Source organism: Melanerpes formicivorus, unplaced genomic scaffold, assembly GCF_026170545.1.
Source record: "Melanerpes formicivorus ecotype bairdi unplaced genomic scaffold, bMelFor1.0.p_v2 SCAF_92, whole genome shotgun sequence".
NCBI lineage: Eukaryota > Metazoa > Chordata > Aves > Piciformes > Picidae > Melanerpes > Melanerpes formicivorus.
The window spans coordinates 1,948,037-1,974,909 of NW_027142444.1; the positions used below are offsets into that span (position 1 = coordinate 1,948,037).

General features: G+C 51.8%; 1 protein-coding gene across 2 annotated transcripts in view; it reads right to left on the bottom strand.

Annotated features, from left to right (window-relative positions):
* The window catches only part of BMP2K (BMP2 inducible kinase), a 45,907-nt gene extending 39,632 nt beyond the window's left edge, over positions 1–6,275 (bottom strand). For both annotated transcript variants that reach the window (XM_068165770.1, XM_068165769.1), the window contains exon 1: positions 5,784–6,275. In XM_068165770.1, coding sequence (XP_068021871.1) covers positions 5,784–5,934 — 151 coding nt within the window. In that variant the 5' untranslated portion in view covers positions 5,935–6,275. The remainder of the gene's footprint in view (positions 1–5,783) is intronic.
* Positions 6,276–26,873: the final 20,598 nt, after the last annotated feature.

The following is a 26,873-nucleotide window of genomic DNA, read 5'->3' on the forward strand; positions in this document are numbered from 1 at the left end:
CATTCATGTTGTGTGCTGCATACATGGCAAGTTGTTTTCACCTGCACGGTGATGCCAGCCCAGGATCCCACACAAACACTCCAGCTGCTTCCTGGTGGTTCTTTCTCATTCCATAACATGCAGCTCTGGCCTGTAACTGGCAACAGTGCTCCTGTTTCCAGTTGTTAGCTGCCTTTGTTGGGCTTGAGAAACCCCAAGATAAATCACAAGCACTACAGGATAGGCTCCCTGCCTTTCTTTAGCCAGAGAGCAAACTCGGCTCAGCCACACCTGAGGTAAGGCAGGCTGCCAGCACCTCACCTCTGTTACAGCACCCTCTGAGCCACGATGGAAATCGGAAGCTTTCAAGTGCCCACATTGCTTTCCCTCTCCCTTTATCTTCTGAACTCAAACAAAGCATTTCTGCTGCACAAATATTGGCCAAGCAAAGCTGCTCCAGACAGAGCGCAGGCCTGACCTTTACAGCCACTTGTGAACAGAGATTCAGTAATGTGACACTGCAAAAAAAGAATAGAACAGGTAAATTCAACATCACCAACCCCAGCTCAGATGCCACAAGGTATCTTTCCAGACAGCCTTCCAGCTGGTAATTCACCTGAGCTGGAGTCCAGCTGAAACTACACCAGCAGCCACATGCTGCACAGCCACTGAGGCGCTGCTGCCGCTGTCAGCTGGCCCTGGCTGAGAGGCTGGAGGCTGCAGTGCCACACAGCCATGCGCAAGCGACCTGCAGCAGCTACACTCCAACCACAACAAACTCCCACACTGCACAAACAGAACCTCAGAGGTCCAAAGTCAGGCCACACCACGCTGAAACGCTTTGAACTACCAAAGTGAACAGCTCCACTACCAAGGCACTTCTCTGCCTCTTCAGAGCTAAGCACAACAAATGAGGGCAGGACAGAAAGCAGCGCTCAGAACTCAGAGCAGCTGCAAATCCACCAAAACATCTGGGGACTAACAAAGCATCCTAGAGGGGGCAAGAAGAACATTATGCACATCAGGAAGTTCATCTCTTTGGATGACTAATTGAACTGCTCTTGCTAAGACACCTAAGGTAGGGAAAGGGGGTGTGGGGGTGTGGAAATCACTCACCACAAAACTTCCAAGATTATCAGAGAAACACAGAACTGTTTCAGTGGGAAGGGACCTCCCAGATCATCCAGCCTAACCTTCAACCTAAAGAGCACTAAACCATGCCCCCAAGTGTCATGGTCACAGGTTTCTGGAACACCTTCAGGCATGGGGAGTCCAGCTCCTTGGGCAGCCTGTCCCAACCCCTGATCACTCTTGAAGCAAATAAATTGTTCCTACCTGGATTTGAAGGCTGCTTTTTCAAACCTCACCACACTTCTCTTCTGGACAGTAGTTCAGCCCTAACCACAGCTGTGATGATAAAATTAAGATTCCTTTTCTTCCCACAGACCATTCATTAAATAAAAACCTCCAGGACAAGACACTTGTGCTGAAAGTTACAACAGCAGACAACCCTGATGCACAGCACAAGACCTCACAAAACAGGACTCTCAATCCCCTCCATCAAGGTCTTGTTTTCTGAGGCCTCCTCTGTAGCAGGACAGAAATAAATGACTGAATAAATGCATGCCACCCAGCACTTGCAGAGACTGCAGGCTCAAGTTTAAGAGGGCAGGAAAGCCTGCAAGAGGCTCATTCCTTCACTGCTTTGTCAGTAATGACTCCATGAGGTTGCAGTCTGAGATGAATTAGAGGAGAATGAATTTCCCATTTCATAAAGGCAAGATGGGAGGTTTCCATTTGTCCTCCCTACTGAGAAGTTCCTCTTCACAGAAGGCTGTGCCTTAACCATTATATTAAACAAATGAAGCAAACATGAACTGATTAACTTAAAAAGCAATCACTTTTTTTCCCTGCCTCTCTGGTCCTAGGTCACTTAGGACAATGACAGCTTCCTAAGATACAGCTCCGGAAGGTTCACCACCACACAGCTCCAAACTCCCCGTTTTACCAGCTAGCAGGGTGAAAACCACCACCACACACCTCCTTCCACATCTGCTGGGGCAAAGGAAATGGAGAAAGCTACAGCACAGGAGCAGCAGCCATCACGTTCAAGCCCTGCCATCCCAAGTCTCAGGACAGAGAGAGCTGGAGAGCAGCCACTGCCTTTGCTGAACGCTGGGACTCTGCCACAGCTTCCCAGCAGTCTGGGTGCTGCTGGGAACAAGCTGCAGGGGGGCTTTCTGCCCAGTTTCTTCTGAGTTAGTCTCTAGCATCTCACTTCCACTTCACAAGCAGTGCACTTGCTGGTGGGAGAGTTATCCTGGGCAATCCAGTTCAGTAAAGCTCCCCCACAGCCTGATTAGCATCCCCAGTAGGTGACAAAAACCCACCAAAACCCACTTGGGCCTGCTCACGGTACAGAGACAGCTTCAGACCTGGGGGAGTCTTTAGTTACTCAGTTTACACACTCCCAAGTCCTGCCAAGCAATCAAGGTGATAAGAGAAATCAGTTTCTTCTGATGCCTACCTTCAGAGTTCCCAGGGACAAATGTGTTTTACTGCAGGTCTTACACTTCAGTAACTCCTTTCTAAGGCAATGCAAACAATGAAGTAGTTTTTATGCCCACATCAAGCCACAAGTTTCTACCTGCTCCTTACATAAAGCAAAAATGTTTGGGGAAGCTGTGAGGTTTTGCTTTGCTTTCCAACAACATTCACTGCTCTGCAATGACATCTGAGATCCATTTGAACAGAGTGTTCACACTTTCTCACAGCCACTTTGCTGCAGTTTCAGAGAGTCTCTGTCAATGCTGGAGTCACCACAACCAGAGTTCTCCAAGCAGCACCTCCAAGCTGCAGCAGAGGATTCTCCATCTCTTTCTCAGATTGAATTTGCCAGACTCCAGCTGCATTGTCCCCACTCTTGTCCAACAAAAAGCTGTCAAGAGAATGCCTTCCTCCTGCCTGCACCAGTCATTTATTCTGCATACTTCCCCCTGAAGTGGACACCAACTCATTTTCTACATCAAACCTTAATGCAGATTCACCATTTGTTCATTTCTTGTTCATTGTCTTTTCCCCCACCGCCGAGAAACAGATCTTAACACCCAGAATCTCCAGCCAGCATCTGCTTACGAATCATGAAGGCCAAGAGGTCACCAGAAGAGTGATGTGTTTAAAACAAAAGAAGCCATCAAACAGCCTACTAACTACAGCACTGACACCTCCATCCCCTCTCTGCTACAAAGGGTGCTGTGGCTTCAGACAGCATTCCAGATGCACTTCTGCAAAGAACTGGGTTACATCCCTACCTGCTTTTGCCTTTCAAACACCGCAATAGCACAACACCGAGAAAGACAACAGGAAATCCACCCAAGACTCATCACTGCAGACTAACAGGGGAGGTACACCTCCAGCCTCTGGCATCACCTCTGCCACCTGCCCTCATTGCCAGGAGCCCAGGCCCTCTGCAACACCACCAGCTAGCTTCCTGGGGTGCAAAATTTGGGAGGGGTGTGTGGGGAGGTGCTGTTTGAACAGATGGAATCTGACAAACAGATGATGCTACTCATCCTAACAGTGAAAAAGCCTACACCACTGTGAACACAATATTACATAGCCACGCTGAGAGAGGCTTCTAATGTTCATTAACTGACTAACAACACTTTGTGATGCAACCCAAAACTGTGCTAGGAGCCTCAAAGGAACTTGGAAATGGCATTTCAGCAGCACTGTGTAAGGGAGGCTACCTGAAAACCTAAGACTCTCAGTAAAAAAGGGGTTCCCAAAAAATAGGAAAAGAGGAGGAGGAAGCCTTATACAAAGGCACCAGGGGGAAAAAAGCTGGTTCCCCACTGCCTCCCAAGAAGGAAGAGTCTCAAGCCAAGGATCTGTAAGAGTGATACCTCTTAATCCCAGCCTACCCTATGACTAATAGGGCATCAGTAACATACCATTACATACTATTAATGGTTACCAAGGGAAAACCTGCCTGTCAAGAAGTAATTCCTAGATAACAGCTTTGTCATTTATCAGCTGCTGTGGTCAGCTGAGACTGCCTCAGTGCCACTGGGACACTGTCACCCTCACCTTCTCCTCAGCAGTCACCACAGGGCAGCTGTGAGGGAATCGCTCCCCAGCTCCTGCACTGCTCGACTCCCCCTGCCACGCAGCTATGCCACCTGTTACTGCCTTCCCTCAGCCTTCCTGGGACCTCCTACTGAATTGTGCTGGTGCTGGCTTCCAGACTTTGCCCAAGAGGCAGCAGATTCACTGCCCTGACTCTTACGAGCTCTAGTCCTAGGTATCTCCACTTGCAAGGGCACAGAAAAGCTGCATGCAACTTTCAGTCTCAAAAGGAAGGAAGCCAGTTTGCACAAGCCAACTGATAAAATTCATTCTCCCTCTGCTCCCCAGTCCTTAAGGGTTGAGGATTTGTTGCTGCAAGCTAAGACATTAAAAACCCCCAGTGGATCAACAGTGACTCTTGAAACAGCACATGACCAGAGCACGTTCCACAATTTGCTGAACGGAACCAAGCACCTTTCCACTGCACACAGGTTTGTGCCACCTCCTCCATTTGTTCAGGAGTCTGTTTGCATCATTTCATTAAGTTGCCTCCATCCTGCAACAAGCCCAGCAGAGAAACCACCTTCTGTCAGACCACAATGACTCTGGAGGAGCTCTCAGCAAGGACCACTCGTGCTTTAGACGAGCAGGCACGCAGATGGCTAAGCCCTGACCTCGTTTCCTGAGCCAAAATATTGCTTTCCACACAGTAAAGCACCAGTTCCACCAGTCTGTTACAACTTTTTCCAGGCAGAAATGAAAACTGAAGTTGCATTTTCATGCTTGTATGTTAAATAGGGATAAAATCTGCACGTAGTTGGTAAAGCTGCATCTTAAATCCAGAAACGCACGAGCAACTCAAGCGTCCCAGCACAGCTGGGCATTAAGCTACACACAGACACAAAGTTATCCTACCCACAACGTCCAGAGCGCTGCAAAACTCAGAGGCCATGAAGCGCAGAGGACCAGCCCTGTGCTCAGTGACCCCGGAAGGGAGTTATTCTCCATACAACATCAGCTGCTGCCAGAAGAGATCAACACCGCACTGTTCCCCCCGCACAGGAAAACCCAAACATGGCTGGTCTGACCATGGCCCACGCCAGCGCCCAGGACAGACACACGGCCAGCAAACTCTGGCCAGCTCTGCCCTCCCTGCATTCACACAGCTCTACTTCAAGACCCAGCGGAGGTGCAGCGAGTTCAGGTGCAAGCCCAGGACATGCAGCAGCCCTGCGCAGAGCCAAGGAGGGCAGAGGGTCCCTCCAGCACAACTCGCTCGCAGCGCAGCTCCACTCGTGACCCTGCCAGAAATCTCCAGCGCTCCAGCAAAGAAGATCATGGGGCTTATTTGGGGTTTGTTTCCTGTTTTTTTTCCCCTCACAGATTAGGTGGCAAAAGCCTACCGCGGAGCGCACCGGGGATGGCCACTCCAACCCCAAACCGACCTGACCCAGGGAGGCACCAGCACCGCGCCGCCCTCTCGGACATCTCCGATCGCTCTCCTCGCCACAGCGGGACGGGAAATTCTGCCCCGGGCACCAGCCGCAACTCAAAAGCCCCCAGCGCCTTTAACCGGCCCCAAGCGGCTAAGCGCTACCGAGGGCCGGGAGAGCGGCGGGCAGGCTCCGGGGGAGACACCCGCCCCGGCCAGCAGCGGGGCCCCGCCGCGCCCCACGGGCCTCCCCTGTCCCACGGGCACGCAGCACGGCCCGGTGCCCGCCTCCTCCCGCCGTTACCTTCCGCCAGGAGCTCTTCGGGGGTGACCTGGTACCGTCCGACGGTGAGCACCTTGCCCAGAGCGACGCCGCTCACCCCGCCGCCGGAGCCGACACACGGCGTCCCGCCGCCGCTCCCATCCGACTTGGGCATCCGAGAAAACTTCTTCATGGCGAGCGGAGCCCGAGCGGGCCCGCGGGACGGGCGCGGGGCGGCTGAGGAAGAAGCCGCCGGGCAGGGTAGGGCAGGACAGGGCTGGGCAGGGCACAGAGCCAGAGGCGAGCGGCGCTACCGGAGCGGGGAGGGGACTGCCCCGCTTCACATGCCGGCCGCGGCCCCCGCCCCGCTGCTGCTCGCCCGCCAGCGCCGGCTCCCTGCGCTCCGGGAGGAGGGCGAAGGAGGAAGGGGGCGGGCAGAGCCCGGCCGCTGCCCCGGGCCCGGGGAGGCGGGAGGAGGCAGCCGCCCGGCCGCCCTGCGCATGCGCGGCCGGGGCTCCTCGCACAGGCGCTACCCCCGCCCCGCGCGGCCGGAAGTGAGGCGAGCACGTGGCGCGGCCCGCCCCCTCCTCGCGCCGCGCTTCGCGCCCCTGCGGCCGCGCGGGGCTCGGCGGCCGCAGCGCGGCCCCCACGGGCGCGGCGCAGCCCTCCGCCTCGGCCCCGCCGCCTCGCGCCGCGCTCGCGCAGGGCACAGCCTGCCCGGGGCCGGCGGTGGCACGGCGGCAGGAGAGGTGGCCGCGCACGCCCCGGGGAGGCGGGGCGCTGCCCGCAGGGCCTCGGCGGGCTCCGCTGTGCTTCCAGCAGGGAAAAGGAACGAAAGGCGCTGGCAGCAAGTGTGAAAAGGCAGCGGTGCACCTCCGCGCCTGCAGCTAACCGCAGCCCTTTTGCAGTTCACATTCGCAGTGAAAACGAATTGCCAGCTGTCCAAAATGCCAATGACATCCAAGTCTTGTACTGGAACAGTGATTCCAGCCATCCAGAAATGGTGAGAGGTTGGAGTCACCGACCAGGGAGTTTTGTTCCTCAGGTATCACTCCCTGTGTAAACACACATGATATACTTCTGCACTGTTTTTTTCCACTTAATGAAACAATAAACCCCAAACTGCTGTGGGATCTCCTGTCAGCCTCTTTTATGCCTGAGTGAAGCTGCACTTGGGGCGTTTACAGTGGGAAGTGAAGAGCACAGCCACACACAGAGCTCACCAGGGGTGTGGATGCACACCGACTGCAGCCCTTGGCTCGGGAAAGGCTCTGGGGGAAGCAGCAGCTTCAGCATTTGGGAGAAGGTTTCAATAATCAAAGAGTTTTGCTGTAATCATGTTGCCACACCCTGGGACAACACTTCTCCACTGAAGTGACAACTTGTCACAGGTTGGAAGCACTGATGCAGCTACCTGCCCAGCAGACAACTGGTTTGGGTTTGCTTTTTTCCAGGATCAGGTCATATCCCTGAGGCAGCAGCAGTAATGAAAGGCTTTGTTTGTTTGTTTAATTAAATACATGGAATAGCAGAAAGGTTCTGGTGTGCTGTGAAACACTGGCATGGGCACAAGCCACAGCAAAGGCTGCTATCGCTTGGTGCAGAGGGGTGGTACAAACCAGCTGCCAAGCAAAATGCATTCCATGACATCTCCTCTGCTTTGGAGGATGCTGAGGTTCTGGACTGATGCCATGGACAGAGACAAATTTTCCTCCCTCAGCTCAGTTTCTATCAGCTATTCTAATCAGGAAAGAAATAGGAGCTGTGGAACTAAGTCACTGAAATGGAAACAAACCAAGGAGTGAGCTAGGGGAAAATATTTAAGGTACAAACAGCTGATGTCAGCTTTGGTGACACCCAACACAACTCTCATTGACACTGAGGTCAAGAGTCTTTTATTGCAACACCAGATTTGGTCATTTGTCCTACAGCCAGCACTGGGACCAAAGGCAGTGTAAACTGCTTGTTGACACAACAACCCCCGGCCAGCTCAGCAGAGCAGCATGAGGCGGGGAGAGCACAAAGGTATTGTGTTTGTAAGAGTCCTGGCTAGAAATCCCAGAGGAGGGAGGAGGAAAGAGGCTGTAGCAGGCTCAGAATTGTTTGCATCTTGACCTGGCTAATTGCTTCTCATTAATAATAATCTGCTTCCTCTCTGGAGAAGGCTCCTGTGTGTGTCCTGATGGCCACAGTGCCTCCTTTGACAAGGCAACATACCCCTGCTTGCTTTGGAAGAGTGTTCTTGGAGCTGAATTTGACCTCTTACAGCTGAGCTCTTCCCTACCTTCTGTTATGCAGGTGCCTGGTCACTTCCAGCTCACCAGCAGCCTCAGGGAGTCCATTCTCTGACAGCTGTCTGCAGGGAGATGTTAGCTTATGGCTGGACTCAGTGATCTAAAGATCATTTCCAGCCATGTGATTCCATGATTCCCTCTTACAAACAAAACCTGATTTCACCCTGGCTTTAACAACTCACTTGGGCAGGCCTAAAGGCAGCCAAGAGGTTTCTCTGATGGGAATGAAGGGTGCTCTGTACAGTCCTTGGGAGGAGGGCTACCATCCTAACTTAATGGATACGTCCTAGGAAGTGACTTTCTTCCTTGAAGAAGTGCCACAGGTGACTAAACCACGTGGCCCCTCTCAGCCATCCTTGCTCACATGGCACGACATTCCCCTTCCTGAAAGCTACACTTTGCTCTGAGAGAACTAAACAAAGCTGACCTGCCCAAATCACACCACCAGTACTGCCTTCCTGCTCCTACAGCTGCTAAAGAGGGGAAAAAGGAGGACAAAAGGTAGAGTTCAAGCACAGATGGCAAGTCTGAATCTTGAAGTGCCTTTGAGGTGCAAATAAATCATTTTATATCACCAAAAAAAAACAAAAAGAAGGGCAAGTGCCAGCCCCTACCAGAGGTATTGATTATTGACAACAGCCCTGAATTTCTTGTGGCAGTGCAAAGCCATTGAAGCTCCACAGCCACTGCAGTCCCAGAAAGAATTTGATTTAAATTCTTTCCTTTTCTTTCTCCCTACTTGCAGCAATAGGGCTTCAGGGTTAGAGTTGTTCTATACAGTGAGCAATGGACTTCCCCCCCACCCCCCTGCCTATTTTTGAGGCTTGGAGAACTGCAAAAATAGCCCTGGTCATCCATCAGTCCTTATGCTAAAAATACTTACTCCTTTAAATAGCCTTATAAGCTTGAGGGGGGGTGGGGGGTGGGAAGAGAGCCTTGGGATGGAGAGCCTGGGGAAGGAAAAAGTGGTTTGGGTCAGAGCTGGAGAGTCCCTGTGCTGAGGCACATGAAGGCACTGAAATGCTTCACTGCTGTGAGTGCAGGTCACAGCTGCTGCCTGACTCAAGCCCATCTAGACTCACAGTGGTGTTGCTCCCAAATGAACTCCCCAACAGGTGATTTGTGCTGCTGAGCTGCTGGCCCAAAGCACAGTGCAAAGGTAGTTTGGGCCTGGTGGCAAACATCAGCCAGCCAGTTTAGCCAGCAGGGTTTGCATCCAGGCTGAGCAGAGGAAGGGCTCAATCTGTTGCTAGTACAGCTGAAGTTAGTGCCACAGCAGGAGGGGAAAGGTGCAGACAAGAGAGTGAGAGCCAAGTTTATGCCTACTCTAAGTCGGTACAGAGCTGTTGTAACAACTGCTCATCACTTTCCTGTGGCCTTACCTGAAATGGGCTGTGTGCTACTGCATCTCCTAATGACTGCCCGTGGCAGGGGCTTGGAACTAGAGGATCCCTTCCACCCCAAACCATTCTGTGACTCTGCTACTGGCACTCCATGTTCTGCAGCCCAAGTGCACATTAAAGAGGAGAGAGAAGTCTTTGGCACGGGATGGGAATAACTGTCTGTTCTGGGAAACAGAGGATTATTAGGGGATTTGGATGGAATCATATGTTCAAAGTAGCTGCTTCCTTGTCCTGAATGCAGGTTTACACCCACTCAGCCCAATCCAATGTGAGGTAACAAACATGGCACAGAGCTTCACACCGGTGGGTCCAGCCTGCTGGCTGCTTTCCCCTGCTCTTGTGTTCCTTTGTGCTTGGTTGGAGCGGCCTCCAAACTGCTACGATGCTGACCAGACTGAGGAAGTTACTCCTCAGTAGTGAACTGGTAGAGGTTGGGTTTTGCAACACAGGGAACCCAGCTTTGCCAGTGGGAGTGAAATGCCCCCTGTGGCAGAAGCACCAACACAGGCCCACAAGCAGAGATGTGTGGCAGGAGATGCTTGGGAGGAGGGGCTGTGACCTAAGCCCAGCCAAAGAACAAAACATTTCCCAAGTTCCCTTTTTAAGCTGGCTGGGACGTTGGGAGCTGATTGAAACAATCTGACAAGCTTTCAGGAGATACATTCTTTTCAGAGCATGCCCTGGCTCCAATGCCAACGAAACTCTGCACTCCCTAAAACCTCCCTCACGCATTTTCCCCCCTTGCTTTTTCTGCCCAGCTCACAGCTGCAGCCATTCCTCTGCCAGGCCTTGGCCCATCACCTCCCTGCACACAGCCACTATTGCCCAACGGGGGTGTCACCAAACAAGAGGACACTTTCAAGCTTCACAAAGGGTGATGAACTAAGACTTGTAGAGTCCTTGAGAGGAGATGAGTAAAAGCAATCCAACAAGCTGTGAACAAAACCTGGGCACTGCCCACACAAACATGGTTACTGCTGACAAGGGCAGAAAGGAAGAAGCAAGCAGGAGCACCTCAGACTGCAACCAGCAGAGCCTGGGGCTGCAGCAGCAACTGACTCATTCCTGTTCACCTCCCAGCTCTCCAACAGCCTAGGCACAGTCTAGGGTCTTAGCATTTCAATCTACCTAGTTTTTGTCCACTAAATGTTCTAGGCTGAATTGTCAAGAGCTGCTTAACACTGATCTGTGATGCCACCACTCCAGATGTGCCTGGTGAAGGTGCTGCACCACCTCCAGCTCATTCTCTTCAGAGGTGAAAGGCTGTGAATGGCCACTCAGGAGAACACAGGATCAGAGGATGGTAACTAGCCTGGGATGTCAGTCCTGGTTATCATCTGTAATTTCAGCCTGCAGCAAGGATATGAAGGGAGTGCTGTACCCTCCACATGAGTTCAGCAATCCCAGGCCACAAGGAACTTCCAATGGGTTCCAGCTCCTCTCATCAGCATGAGCAGAGAGCTGGTGCACAGGGACTTGGAGGTGATTCAGTGCTGACTGTGCTCCTGCACACAGGGACCAGCAGAGAAGCTGGTTACAGCTGGTTATCCTGTGGCACCAAGGGAAACTCCTGCCTTCTGCCTGCCTTTCAGCTTGGTTTCAGGGCCAGCTCAGTGTGCCACAGGCAGGTTTGGCAGTAACATCCAGCAGTGGTAAAAGCACATTACACACCAGCTGCTGCTTCAGACATCTGCCACTGCCTAGAATGATTGCATTCACTCCAGGGTAGCAGCACTGGTTTAGATGTGAGCTTAATTAAATCACTGCAGTGTGCAGACTGCTCAAGCAGTTTCTGCACTGATTTAATTAAATCAATCGAGGCAAAGTCTTTATTCAAACTCTAGCTCAAGTACTTCATCTGTGAGGAAAGAGATCACTCCCCTGTTCCTGGGGAGCAGGGGGAATACCCAAAGAGCAGTGTGGCAGCCGTGGTCATCTGTTGATACCCTGCCCTGCATCAGACTCAGATGTCTCTTTAGACACCAGTGAGGTGCCACAAGCAAAGCTAAGGTGACTATCACAGGACCACAGGATGTCAGGGGTTGGAAGGGACCCAAAGAGATCATCAAGTCCAAGCTCCCCTGCCAGAGCAGGGCCATACAATCTGGCTCAGGTCACAGAGGAACACATCCAGACAGGACTTGAAAGTCTCCAGTGAAGGAGACTCCACAACCCCTCTGGGCAGCCTGCTCCAGGGCTCTGTGACCCCTACAGTAAAGTTCTCCCTTGTGCTGAGGTGGAACCCCCTGTGCTGCAGCTTACATCCATTGCTCCTTGTTGCTTGTCTGAGGGGAACATGGATCTGCTGAGCTCCGCTCTGCAGCTCTTCCCCAGCCTGCCTGCTCTCTAGAAAGAGCCTGTGTGGCATCATTAAAAGCAGGATACACACTTGGCTGCCAGTGATGAAGTAGATAAAGCCTGGCTTGATGTTCTTTGAAGTGCAGAACACACAGCATATCTAAAAGTGGTGAATAAATTGCCCAATAGATTCTAGATGAGAGACAATGCTGAGTTATTAAAGACACACTGAAGCACAAAACAGGCTCAGGGTGGCATTACCATTTCTTAGGCTTTCCCTCCTTAGCTGGCATCAACAATTACATGGGGGGAATTTCACTCTTGGCTGTCTTCCTTCCCAGAGTAGACAACTAAAAGGAATGCATGCTTTTTGCTTCCTTTGTTCTGGGAGGGGTCTGGGGGCTGGTTTGTTGTGTGGGTTTTTTTTCCAGGACAGGTTGAGCTTGAGCCATCCTTACTCTGAGACTCAGTGGCCTTTATTCTGTCAGTTGGCTCAACAAGAGCTTGCCTAGAGGTCTGCTTCTAATTGATAGAAAGTTAAAAGCAGGCTTCAAGTCTGCATAAGGCAGGCAAATGTGCAGCATTATTTTAAGACAGAAATGACTACTTGACCTCCTGTGAACCATTCATCCTCTGAACAATGAGGACTGATGTCTCTGGTGTCTCTCTCAGCTAGCATCCACACACAAGCCAGCTTCTGTTATACTGGGGTTTGTTTCCATGATGGCTATCCCAGTAACAAGCAGAGCTCCCTTTGCTCAGCCAGGCTTACAATGATTAAACCAGGCAGCACATCCCAAACTTCTCACTGCCTGCTCACGCAGAGAATGAAGCCATGCTCCCAAGGAGAATTCCAGCCATTTGCTTTGCAGCCTCACACACCAGGCAATGCCAGACAGCTACAGAAAGCAGCACAAACAATGAAAGAGAAGTGCAACCCCCAGGCTGACACTGCAAGGAGCAATCTGAACAGATGTCTTGGTTTAGCCTTCCCACAGCACAGAGTTTCCTTCCTTCCCCAGCAAGCTTTTCTTCGAGCAGCCAGGTACCCTTGGTCAGCACTGGATGCAGCTGGCAGAGGCTTCCTTCAGTCGTTTGCTGTTTCAAAGAGAAGGCTTTGGTTGCCTGTCACACTGCTGGGAGGTTTGTGGAAGTTCAGGCTTTTGCTTTCCATCTGCAGAAGTCAGTTTTCTGCAGCCACTCTGTCTGCTGTTGGCAGACTGCAGGGTTCTTAGGGTCTTCACAAACCATTTTTCCCCCCAGCATGAAGAGCAAAGAAAATATCAGACTGCAGAAGAGAAACACTGAGGTTGAAAACAAAATGTGATGTCCTTTCTGTCCTCCTTCCCCAAATACAGGAGACACAAAATGCTCAAGTTTCAAGAAGTGTTCCATGAGCTCTAAGCCTTTCCAACAGGCTTTAGCAACTGAAGGGCCTGGGAAATGCTACAGGTGCCTGTAGGAACCCTGCCCTTCCCATAGCAGATGGCTCTGAGAGGCAGAGCACAAAGCTCAGGGGAATGGGGAAGAGCAGTCCCTATTCATCTGAGGGCACTGGAGGTGACAAATGCCAGGTGGAGGAGCCAACTCCTGGCCCTGTGAGTCTGAGGCCTGCATTTACCTCGGGATCGATGCTGCACCAAATCCAGCTGAGCTCCTGGGAGAGCAGGACTGAGAAAGGCAGAGAGGAAACCCCAGTGCCTCCCCTATGGCAGGTCTCTGCCACCCCAGTGATGGCACAGAAGTCACCCTGTGACTGCACTGAAATGCAGCAGGCCTTCAGCGGGGCACAGGATCAGGGACAGTCTAAGTGGCTCAGTCCCTGTGTGGATGAGGGGCTCCAGCTGGAGACACTGCAAGGCAGGAGAGAGCAGAGCAAACCCCTCAAGTTTAATCCAGCTCCCCATGAGTTTTGTTGCACCCCTAGCTCCCAAGGCCTCTGCTTCTTCAGAACTTTGCCAAGAGGCAGCCGTGTGTTTTGTGCCAGGAGCTCCAGTGCCAGTGAAGCTACTGCAGACGAAGCAAGGAGTTCACACAGCTTACACACATCTCACCAGAGAACTCCCCAAATCACCTCATTTCAAGGGCTTTAAAACAAGCACACTCACTTGTTCACTCCCAAAGAGATGAACCAAACTGTTCTCCAAAGGCCTTTCCAGAGCTGGATTCCTTCCCTGCCACCTTTGCACCCAAATGCATTTGTTTGATTTTAAGTGCTGTGGGGTTTTTAATGGCTGTGTCCCTAAACCTCCCCCAGCTCAGACTCAGCAATGCACCGGTGAGGGCCAGCACCATGGAATGCTCTACATGCTGGGGCAGCAATCCCTCCTGCCACGTTTTGGTCCAACACTTCCTGGGCTATTTAATCGCAGCCTCTTTTAAGAGTGGAGTGTCCTGTAAAAGGCAACTGCACCAGAGGCAGAGCAATAAACACTTCATTCACGCTGCTGGGCCACAAGGGCTCCCCGAGGCCTGGAATGAAAAGACCCTTGTCCACAGCAGACACAATGACAAGCACAGACAGGATGGCTTTGCCTAGGAGGGGAAAATGCCTTGGAGCCTCAGGGGGAGGGTGAAGTCTCTCAGTGGGCAGGGCAATCGGTTTGCTAACGATTAGGACACTTGTAATGGGGAGTGGGGAAGAGAGGGGAAGTCAGAAGTGCCTGAAGGGGATAACAAAGTGCACCTCCCATCTCCCCAAGGAAAACTCTTCTCCGTGTTCCCTGTTTCCCTTAAGGGAACATTTAGGATAACTCATCACAGAAGCATCCCAAGCAGAAACCCCATCGATTATCACTCCCTCCTCCATTGTGCTTTCTGAAGGTTTTAACACCTGATCCAGCCCTTGATCAGCCTCAGTCTTCTCTTTGCTGCTTGCATATTACTCTGATTGCTCAGCACTCTCAGAGCGTTTGCACTTTGCCTTCTGCTTCCTCCCCGTCCTCTTGACTCTGCCTTTTGCTTCCCTGGCATTAATCTGCAGCTCCCCTTGAACTCCTCATGGCTCCTCTCTCCCAAGTGACTCATGTTGCAGATGGCAGCAGCCAAAGCAAAGGGTGCACCTTAGAACCCAAGGCCGCAGGACTTGGACAAGGATTTGCCCCAGTAGCAGACCCCACAGCAGTGCAAAGATTTCCTCTGCTAAGAGGGGCAGTCAGTCATGGTGCCTTTGTTTGCCAGGGGTGAGTGCCTCCCCCACCAATAAGTGACCCCACGAGGCTGCAATCAGCACGGCCACTGTCTGAGCTGCGGCAGCACTGCAGACCTCAGGGAGGAAGCTCGACTGAGACTCAGCATTTCATGTTCACTTCTTCCTTCCCTGAAAGCAACTCAGAATTTGGCCTCAACGAGGACCAAAGAAGCAGAAGTCCTGCCTAAAAGATTCTGGTCATGTAGTTACCCAAAAAAGTTTGTCTTTTGTCAGGGCTCTGAATGCAGAGGAGCTGTCAAAGGGGGGAATGCTGCTCTGCACATCTACAATGCTGTGGCTGTTCCCAAAAGGATCTTTCAGATGTCACAGCATTTCTGTCCCTTCAGGGAGTGCTGCTTTCAGTTCCTCCCTTGATCACAAGTTCTCTGACAGGACTGCACTGGAAAATAATTGTTATTTGCAAGCTCTTTTCAGGCTCTACTCTTTTCATGCTCAGGATCACTAGACTTCTCTTCAGTGAAAAATACAGGCTGCAAGACAAGACTGTTATATTCACCTCACTTGGCAGCACACAGGAAATGTAAGGCAGAAGTGCAGAGTGTATGAACCATGCACAGGACTCTGTGAGGAGACCCAGGTGCCCTCCCTGCTCCTGCAGACAACCTGCAGTGACAGGAGGCTAACAGGTCTGTGGTGCAGCTTCCTATGCTGGGAAAACAAACCTCTATCCACCACCAAACCTGCAAAGAGCAAGAGGAGCCTTGTGTTTTCAGGAGGAGGAGATCACCTCCCATCTCTTGCCACAGGAAGGCAACCTCTGAAGGTGATTTGCCCTCGCAGGCCTCAGCGCAATAGGATGTGATCTGTTCCAAGGCTAAGTGCTTTCTGAAGAGGCTGCTGCACGCCTTCCAGATGGGCTGGGCATTATCCCTCCATACTGCTAGGGTACACTCCAACAGCACTGCCAGCAACAGGAAGCTGCTGATGTGCTTGCTTTTGTGTTCTGAGATGCCTTAAGGTGAGCTGCCAGATTCTCAAACAGAGGTTGTTCTGTTTTGCCTGCCAAACACTCTCCAAGCAAGCACACTCCATTGTCTCTGCCCTCTGCTATCACCCACTTGCTCTCCTGGCATGGAAGTTGTGTTCCAGTCATGCTGCAGAGTAAGAGGAAACAATTTCTGCTTTTTCCCTGGCAAAAGAAGAGAGCTGCTTAGCTCACCTCCTCATGCTGCATACACCTCGCAGAGCATGGCTTGCCTGTCGATCTTGCTGCCAGCCTCCAGAGCAATCATCCCTGCAGCAGTGCCAGCAGCACTCGCTGAGCTCCTCTGCAAGTGGAAGGTTGTCATGGCACATGCCAGCATTACATCTTGCACCACTGTCGAGACACAGCCAAAGTTCCCCTCAGCCTCTGCTGACACTGTTAGGGGGACAGAGATAAGTCTGCAAGGTAACTCTGCAGCCCACCCCTGAGAATGCAAAGGAGTTCCTTTAACCTGCAGTAAAACTGAGCCCAGGCACCAGAAGCACATCCCCACCTGGCCTGCTACTGCAGAGCACCATGATTTCTGCCCTCACCTGTCACAAAGGTGCAGGTCAGTCACTGGGATTGTCTTGTAAGTAAGAAACATCCAGAGAGCTCCTCAGGCAGGAGCATCCCTCTCTCCCCTCCCCAAGAGCCACACACAGTGGAAGTTTCCTGCAGTAGATGTACAACTCTCATACATCTGCTGAGTCTGAAATGCAAGGTCTAAAGCACCACAGCTTTCTTCTGATTCACTTAATCCTCACCAGATGTTACCTGAGCTCAGCACCATCAGGCACAGTATCAAGCTCTGATCTCCCAGTTCAGTCTGTTTAAAACTACAGATTCAGACAGGCTTTTCCAAAGTAAGACCTGAGCCTAAGCAGAACTGGCCAAAGGCAACACCCTCTGAAGGTACAGCTCTCTCTGGCTGTCCCACCCTGCACTGAATTCTCACCCTGCAAGACCATCCCTTCCATAGGCTAGTTCAGAGCCCTGGGTAACCACACTGAGCTCACCTGACAGCTATTCCTAGCCCAAGGACCTCCATGGGAGAAGCTGCAGTGCCCTAACCACCCCCAGAACTGCTTCCCCACCTGCCTGCCACAGACATGAGAAAGCAAAGCTCCTCTTTGCTTTGGTAGGATCAGGTTATGCACCCAGCAAACTGCAGAGCTCCTAACTTGGCAGACCAGCCACATTTCCACAGCATTTCCAGTCTGATTTTAAAGCAAGAAACAGATTAACCTTCAAAATGTATTCAACAACCCATGTTTCTTATCCTCTAAAGTAAATAACCCCACAGTGAAGCACAACATAACCCACATCTGTCTTCTCTGCCTTTTTGTCCTGCTTGCTTCCCCTCAGCTTGCAGCATTTCTCCCCTAGAGCACAGCCTCTGGTTGCACCTGACTGTGGAATCAAAGAAAGCAGAACTAAGACCTAACAAGAACTACGTAGCTGCTACCTTCCTGGCTCCACTGGAGCCCCTGTTTTGCCCTGTGCACAGCTTGCAGAGTTTGGGGTTGGTGTTGTGTCAGGCCAGAGCTCTCCATGTCTTGGCAGAGCACTTAGCACAGGGCCCTCTGGTTGAGCTGCTCTTGTATAAAATGGGCAATCAAGAAAAACCACTCCAGTGTCTTCCATGCTGGAGATGAGCTAAACAGTTACCCACTGGGAAGCAGTTTGCCTGTTCATGGCTGGCCTCTGCCATTTCAGTTGCCATCAACCTGAGGAAGCAGCCGTGCTGAAGACGATGGTGTGCAGGCTCCAGCAGTTCACAGCACCTAGCAACAGACCATAAACGTGCTTCAGGTCCCCACCACACACAGAAGAAGGTTTCTGTGTTCTTCTCCACCCAGCACTGACACCAGATTGTTCTACAATCCATTTCACTTGCCCCCAAAAGAAAGCAAGCCATTAAAGCTCCCCCAAACCACAGGCACTGCCCATTAATGTTTGAGATATCAAATCTAACATCCATGACACACTGGAACTGAAAACCTGGTAATGCCTTGATTTGTCTGCAATTGCCTTTGGGCTTTCCCTTGCCTCTGGACCTCAGCTGACTCCTGCAGGTAGCTAAACACACACAAACAGAAAGGCCAGGGGAAAGCTGCAACAAGCTGACCACAAAAGCTGAAGCAAACCAATGCTGTGAACCAGTGAACATCACCTGCTCAGGCTCAGGTATAATCTGCAAGCAGCCTGCCCTGTCCTCAGCTTGGAGACTCAGGACAAGGTTTACCTGCTCTCTGCTGCTAATTCACTGTGGGGAAAAAATACTGCAAAGCCCCAGCTGGCTTGGTCAAAGCCACTGCCTCTCTCTCTGTCAAATGGCAGTGACACATCTCTCTCAAGTGCCATTCACTGACCCCAGCAGGAGCTGCACTTGATAACCAGTTGGCTAAGTGCAGGATCCATCTCTGTTAGCCTGGACTGTAACAGCAGAGTAACACAAGTGGGACTGGTGAGTCATCAGCTGCTCAAAACAGCTCTTTTGAAAGCCTGGAGTTTCCCTTTAAGATCTGATGAGATCTGTGTCATTCAACAGCTCCTTTTACTTCCTCAGCAGTTTCTCACTTCCCCTGGCAGGCACGCCTGGCAGTCACCGGCAGAGGGTTTCAGAACAGCGCCCTTCAAACACAGGAAAGTTTTGGGCACTGGGGCTGATCTCACACCAGCCCCCAGCCAGCACACCTCACTCAGGCAGTGGTTCCTCTGGACTGCTCTTAGGGCAGGAGGGGTGAAAAGCCCTCCACAGAAGCCTAAACAAGGCAACTGAACTGCATCAACCCAGCTGTCAGTGCCACCAGCAGAGCCCTGCAGCCGCTCTCCCAGAACCACACCAGCGGCATACACCTTAAAAACTTCAACCTAAGAAAGCTTTCCAAGGGACACAAACTTTTGGGTTTCACCCTTCCCCTCCCTCCCACTGAAGCAGTCCCTCTTTACCCTCCAGCGCTGCCCTTTCGCCTCTGCCAAAGCACACAGCGCAGGGGCTCTGCTTTTTCCTCCCGCGGCTCTGCTCTCGGTTTCAGTTCTGCCTGCTTTACACCAGCCTAAACGAGCAGGGAATCAGACATTCCATCCTCAGTGCTTTTGTTTCGAAGATAAATGGCTGTTTTGCTGCCTTCCCCACGGCTTATTCCAGAGCTCTGCTGCCAAGTCGGACTGGCTCCGTGTCAAGGCTTGACACACAGCAACACCAGGCGAGAGCTCACCAGGCTGCGGCTGATCAGCCAGAGCCGCAGCAGAGGCGAGGCAGCACAGCCACAGCACTCCCAGATACCTGCTTCTAGAAAGAGCTCTGCAAAAGTTCACACCAAGGGTTTTGGACAGGAAACAGGCCTGGAAAGGCTGAAGCTCTGAAAGGAGAGAAAAGGGGCAGGGAGAGAGGAAGCAGAGAAGCAGCTGATCGCTACGGAGCGCCTGCGGATGTGCCGCTGAGCGGGACACGGCAGTGTGGCACTTGGGGACAGAAGATAAACTGAAGGGCAGCTAGAGCAGTGCTGCAGAGACACCAGTGACATCAAATTAAAGTCTCCTCTGTGAAGAATGGCCTAGTTCCAGTATTTGATCTCCTGCAAGGACTCAGAACTGTTTTACAGCTCTTCAGAAGAAAAACCGTATCTGCTTCCTGCCTTAACTCAGAGACAGCCAAAGCAGCAGGGCCAGGCTCATTTCCCTTGAGGCTTCTGCTACTGATCTGTCCAAGAGAAACACCTTCAAGGAGCACTTCAGACATTTCACCTCCATCAGCAATCAAGTCCACAGCAGTGGAAATGCCATTAAAATGAAACAGACCATTTCCATGGGGAAATTTGATTTAGGTAAGTCTGTAGTGGAGATTCAGACTGACCTGTAAAAGCAGGTGCAGGTGGTGTGCTGTCCTGGAAGCAGGACCGGAGTCACAGCAGCTGCTTCATCAGAAATACCTCCTAGGACTGTAACATGTGGGAAAACAAAGCATTCAGTCCCAGTCAGAAACACATCAGCTGTTGATGGCATGCTCCAATGTGTCACTCACTGAAACCTCACTTAGACCACAGGCACCAGCTTCGATCTGGCAGCTGCTTGTGCACAGAGCTTCACAAGGTGCCTGTGCGATGCGGAGTGGAAGCTGCACCCTGCAGAGTGAGTCTGTGTGTGAAAGTATCTGTTTAGTTTGTTTCTTTACTGTGAGCATGCAGAGCCACTGACTAATCAAAAGGAGACTCTCCTGCTTCCAAGTCCTTTGGAGCTGAAGAGCAAAGACAGTAACGGCAGAGAGCCCTTCCTCAGCTCCCCGGCAAAGCCTGGGTTGCAGTGCTGCTAGCCACAGCGTGCAGAAGTCTATCCCACTGCCATCTCACCTGGGAGAGCTGCCAGGGAAGGCAGAAAGCTGCTTCTGCAAGATGTGTGCAAGAAGACCCAGCAGAAAAGTCAGCTTCCATCTCTCAGCACTGACAGAACAACAAAAGCAAGCTTCCTGTGTGCCAGCTGCTGGGGTTTGCCTGGGGCAAACCACAGGGCACTGCCCACTTGGATTCCACGTGGGGAGTCCCCCTGGTTTTTTACCAAAGTCTCTCTTAGGACTGGGGCTGCATTCCAGAGGACCTTACTGAACACAGCCTCCTAGAGAAACTGCTCAGAACAGAGCAGTGCAAAGGCCACGCTGTGAGTAAGAAAATGAACATGATAGGCTCTCAGGCTTGTTTTGACAGACACTCTGTGGCCAACCCAGCTGCCCATCAGTGTGGAAACAGCACCAAAATCCTTCTCTTTCAGGGACAGCTGGAAGCAACTGTGGGAGAGAGAAGAGCACTGTCACAGAGCAGTAACTCAGCAGCAGCAGCTCTGAGCCCAGCCTCAGCCAAGGAATTTAGGATGCTCAAGTGTTCCTCAGGGATGGACATTGCCTGCATTGATGGCTGTAGCAGAGCAGGAAGGTTACAAACAGCAGATGGTTAAAGTGACTGCACCCTGGGGACCTCTTCAGTAAGAGTTAAACACTTCAGGAGCTACCTCCCTTCAGTAGGGAAAAAAAATCATCCTAACCCCCCACTTTTACCCTCCATCCAAAGCCTTCATGCTGCTGACTTATAGCTCCCTTATCTCTGCTTTCAAGCAGAGATTGCTGTATCCTCACTGCCCCAGCTCCCACCCAAGCCAGTGTTTTGTTCTCTTTCTTCCCAAGCAGGAATATTTCTTAGCTTACTGGATTTTGTGCTTCTAGGACTCACTTTTGCAGCTTCTCCTCAAAGAGGCCTATTTAAAATTCCCTGGAAAACTCTCCCTTGGTTACAAGCTTTCCAGTGCTGCTATTTTCTGCTCACACCAGATTTGTGGTTTGGAGTGACAGAGAGTCAGTAATCCCCAACCTACCACACCTCTCAGGAGCTCCACATTCTTGAACTGACATTACAAAGGATTTTCTTCCTCCTTAGAACACAAAATCCTGCAGAAATTGAAGGGAAGGCTGCATGAGATCATCTCCTGCCAGAAGGATGAGGCAGTATTAGCCACCCTAGGTAACATAGCTGGTGCTTCTCATTAAAAGAGCATTCCCTGGGAGGCCCATACCTTTTATCTTGGGCATGGAGATCATCTGGTAGCCTCCCTCCTGCATTACCTCATGTGTGTGCAGACAACCAGCAAGGCCTTACAGGTCGAAGGCTCCCAGAGTGTCACCCAGAGAAGCTCTGCCATGCATTTGGTGCTAGATGGAACAGAGGTCCCAGTGCTGTGATCAAGCACTCAGTGAACTCAGCAGCCATGGAAAAGAGACTGATCTCAGATCCAGCTGCTGAGAAATGCTGCAGAGTGACACCACCTCCTGTAGTCTGGGCAGTCACACAGCACTCCTGCTTTAAACTTAGGAGAAACAACAGCCCTAGGATCACAGTGCAGCAAGGAGTACTACAGCAGCTGTACCAAGAGCAGGCTGGCCACAGCACACCTTTCAAGAAGGCCTCAGCTGTATTTCCATTCATTTGCCAGGGTATGTGTCCCATGCCCCAAGGAAAGTGTCCAGAGAAGGGCAACAAAGCTGGGGAGGGGTCTGGAGCACAGCCCTGTGAGCAGAGGCTGAGGGAGCTGGGGTTGCTTAGCCTGGAGAAGAGGAGGCTCAGGGGAGACCTTCTTGCTCTCTCCAACTCCCTGAAGGGAGGTTGAAGCCAAGAGGAAGTTGGTCTCTTCTCCCAGGCACCCAGCACCAGAACAAGAGGACACAGTCTCAAACTGTGCCAGGGGAGGTTCAGGCTGGATATTAGGAAGTCACCGTGACTGGAGGTGTTTAAAAAGAGCCTGGCTGAGGCACTTGGTGCCATGGCTTAGTTGATCAGATGGTGTTGGGTGAGAGGTTGGACTTGATGATCTCAAAGGTCTTTTCCAACCTGGTTAATTCTATCCTATCCTATCGTATCCTATCCTATCCTATCCTATCCTATCCTATCCTATCCTATCCTATCCTATCCTATCCTATCCCTATCCTAAAAAACTTTTCCTAGCTCCATCAAAAAGGGCTAAGGGAGCCACAACTCCCCAGGCAACTGTTTTTCTGCTTTTGTATGTCAGGCAAATCCTGAGGGGTTGCAGTCTGTAGGCATGTGAGGGTCAGCCAGCACAGCACTGCCTGGAAAGCAGCAGCTGCTGTGAATCATATCCTGGGAACTTCAGAGAGGGTACAGACAAGTGAGGACAGGGCAGCACTCCTTTCCCAGCCCAGGAGCTGGCTGTCTCATGTCCTAAACAAACAGAAGAAACTGTCTCTGGGAAGTTTTAATGGCAGGGCAAGACCTGCTGGAAAACTGCAGTGATTAAGAACCCCTGTCCAGATGGAAAGGTGTCTTTGCTCAGCCTCCCAGGTGGGTATTTGCCTACCCCAGGGCTGCTCAGTATTTCCACAGAAAATCTGGGTGATGCCTTTCACAAAGAGAGATCATACCTCTAGAACCTGAGAGTGGGCCAGCAGATCTGTGTGCTCCACAGAACAGAATTAGATTGAAGTGTGGCTTGAAGACCAAGAGTGCAGCCGGGGGGGCAGGCAACCAGCCCCTGCGGGCAGCGCTCGGGAGGGGAGCACTGAGCAGCAGCAAGAACAGAGGCTGGGGAGGTGTGAAGCAAGCCCCTTCCCTTCTGCTCCACATCCACGGGGGGGCTGTGTCCAAGGAGCACACTGGCCTTCAAAACGAGGTGTGGACAAACAGAGGCAGCTGCAGAGGATGTCGGTGAGAAGCAGCAGGAGTCTGGGAAGCACATGGGCTGTGAGCACACACCAAGGGCAGAGTGGCTCAGCCCAGGGAAGGCAAGAGACTCCTCAGCCTGTGAGCTGCCAAAACACAACTGGAAGGGCACAGGCAGGCAGTCCAGCCATGATCCCTTCAGTCAGGGCAGCTAAGGTGTACCTAAGCCACACCTAATGAAAGTTAGGTTAATCATTATGGACAAATTCTGTAGCTGCAAGGATAACGAAGTACTGAAGAAGCTGCCCGGGGAGACGCTGGTGTTCCCAGCACAGGCAGATTTTCATAACAGGTTAGACAAAGGGGTGTAGCTAATCCTGCTCTGGGGGTAGGAGCTTGTGAGAGCCCTGGGAGACTTATGGTGTGGTCTAGAGAATGGTGGGCAGCTGCAGCTCCTCCTCTGCAGGTGAAAGCAAGGGTGCCAGTACTTGTTCAGAGTCCAGTTCTTGACCAGCCACACACTCCCCCTTTACCTGGCCTGAACAACTTCCTCCTCCCTTCCCTCAGCTCCAGAGCAAGCATATTCATTTCAGGTTATGTTACATCCTCCAGGGAGTTCCTTTTCCCAGTGCTTCCTTGCTCCCTCCCTGAGGATTTAACTCCTTCATCATCACCCTGCCAGCCCCACAAGCTCCAGCTCCCTGTGAGGGTCTGAGTCACACAGCCCATGCAGTCCTTGGCAGCTTGCTTGGCTCTGCACTTCACTGCTTCTGTGGCAGACTGGCACAAAGCCTCATGTGCCTTACAATGAAATATTTGCCCACTGAGGCCAGTGCCCATAATCAAGTTGTACCCTACAGCACAGCAGGCCTCCCTGCTGTCCTCCCACTCCCACTCAAATCAATCAGGCCAAGGGCCACACAGCAAGGGCTGAGAACCAGCCTTGTTCCCTGCTTGGCTGACAGAGCTAGAGTGCAGAGCCTTGCTCAGGGAGAGCCTCCTCTTGCTCAGTGAGTGCCACTGGTGGTTTTCAGAGCTCCTGCCCTGGAAGCTGCCCCTTGTCAGCCTCCTGTGCTCAGCCACTGCCTGCTAACAGCCTTAGAACAGCTGCAGTGTGCAGTGGGGAGCACACAGGAGCAAAATGGGAGCACACTTCCAGCAACTGTGCTCCAAAAAGAGCCTTCTGGAGCTCGATGTGTAGCAAACACTCTGCCCTCAGCTGGAGGCAGAGCTCGCTCATCCCTGTGGCCTAGCCCAAGTCCTGCCATCTCCGCACAGCACAACTGTTTCATGTCAGAGGCTGCTGCAGCAGAGCCCCCTCCCTCCAGCTGCTGCTGGACCACCCCTTAGCAATGCAAGGCACAGCAATGCTGCCAGCTCCCAGGGCCTGCTCCATCAGTGATGTCAGGAGAGCTGGCTAAACACTTGCAGCCCTCTCCTCCACCCACCCAGATGCTAACTGACACCCAGGTAGCCATGATCCCTTGCTGACACAGCATTTCTGTGCACACTTCCACTGACACACCAAGGATGGTGGTACCTTCCAGCTAGCTCTTGTGGCAGCTCTGGCTGGCTCTGCTCCCATGGGAGTTTGTCTGGCAGCTAGCTTTAGTGATGGATTATCAATGACCAAACATTCAATAGCCCAGTCCCACAGCACAGTTGTGTTTCCTGAAGCCTCTTGCTTGTTGTCCTGCTTCTTCTGAAGGCTCCATGTCCAAGAACCCTAATCCTGCAGGAAAACTTATCTAAGTTGCCCCTATAATGAAGAACATAAAGTGTTTAACCTGTAAGGTAGACATCACACTCCCCAGGCAAAGCAGACACTTGTGTTTAGAGTGTGGAGCCTGCAAGACGAGTTCTCCTTTACCACCTGATAAGCAGAAGGAGTTAGCACTGCTGTCAGAGCTCCCTGGAGCAAAGGCTATAAAGAAGGAGGATTTGGCAGGAGCTGCTGTCATCTGCAAGACTGCCTCTTTGATCCTCCTTACACTTCTGTAATCATGCCAGCATCTCTGCAAAACAGAGCAGAGCTGCTGCATAAAGGCAACCTCCTTCTCACTTCCTTTTTGTCTCTGACAGCATTTTCGCTTGGTGACAACTCTTTATAGACTAAGGAAAGTCCTGCACCTCCCTCTCCAGTCTCTCCCTCTGTTGCAGCATTTCTGTTTAAGCTCCTGGGAACTCGAGCTAGGAAGCAGTGCTGACAAGGAGGCAGGACACTGGGCTGCCAGGGAGGAGACCCTCAGGCTGCCAGCCCTGAAATGGAGTGCCTGGGGATTTCCCTGTGCTGCTTTAGGCTGGGAGGTCGACAGAGCCACAGCTGGGCACCGCACCTGTGCCCAGAACAGTGCTCAGACATGGTCCCCTGAGGAAAACCAGGGCCTGCACAAACCATCTCCTGGGCACTGTGACCATGAAGAGTGCCTTTAAAGTGGTGTGTGATCCACAGTCTAGAGAGTGCTTGCCCCACACTGCACTACAGGTATTCCCTCTGGTTTCTCACTACATCTTCAGCACCAGCAGCTGAAGAGTAATTCACTGAGTCAAGCAGGAAAGCTCATCCTGAAGAGTCAGCCACCAGCAGGAGCTGACTCTGCTATGTCAAAAGCTGTGGCAAAACTCCAAGCAGTCTTCCAGGGGCTCACATCAATATCCTGACAGCATCAGTCTGTCAGAGTGTGGTCACTGAAGTCAGCAGGCAAACAACACTAATACAAATGACGGAGTTTTCTCCTCCCTCCAGTGCTCTTCTGATTCCTGAGCCCTGAAGGTAAGCAGCAGCCACATTTCTGAGCTCTTGTGAACACAGAAACTGATTTTCCTATCGGTGTGTTAACACAAGACCTTAGTCTGTGGGAACACAACCAAGCACGGGAGGACTAAAGCATTGAAGTCAAAGGCCCCCGTAATGCTGGTAACAAAACCCTTTATGTGCCTCACTGCAGTACATCCACTGCATTAATAATTCAATATTCACTGAAATACCTCAAGATTATCAGCATAAAAGTACAGGTGGAATACAGGCCTGAGCCCTTGAGTGGCCAAGTCTAGCTGAGAGGCACCCTGCAGGGGGCTGGAGCAGATGAGCTCTGAGGTCCCCTTCCAGTCTAAGCCACTCCAGGAAGCTGCGGCAAGAGTCCAGCAGCAATGACAATTTCACTTGAGACCCTTTGTACAACACAGAGGGAAGCTGAGGGAGACAAAAATATATGGACAACTAGCATGCAAGCTTTCACTTGCAATTATGACCACACTCCCCAGTCCTTCCACTCCTTCAGCAGGCTGCTTCTGCTTTTGAAAGGAGCAAACCACGGCCAGGCCGCTGCGCTATACATAGAGAGGATGAAATCAGAGTTTCCCAGGATGTGCCTGTACAGTTAGCATCCACCACATAATTAGCAGTTTCTCTAAGAACATGTGTTTTGAAGCAGGAACATCTTTGGAACCTTTGAATAGGCACTTTCAGCTTCAAAAGCAAAGAGAACTTGGAGGCTGAAAGCCCTGCCTTCGCTCTGTATTGGTGCAGCAGCCAGGACAAGGGGGTCTGGGTTCCCCACCAGAGCTCCTGTGAACTGCCACAGGATTTGTTCAAAGAACCCTCTCCCCCTGTCATCTGCTGGTGTGGGAGTCACGTCCTGCAGAGGAGCTTGCATTTCACATGACCCTTGACTGCCTTTTGGAGGGGCAAGCAGAGCCCTCTCATTTACCAGTGCTTCAAATCCAAGGAGTGATTTAGCAGAGCTGCAGTGCTGGGCTCCCTTCACGCAGTGCCCACAGCACAGCTCAGCGCTCC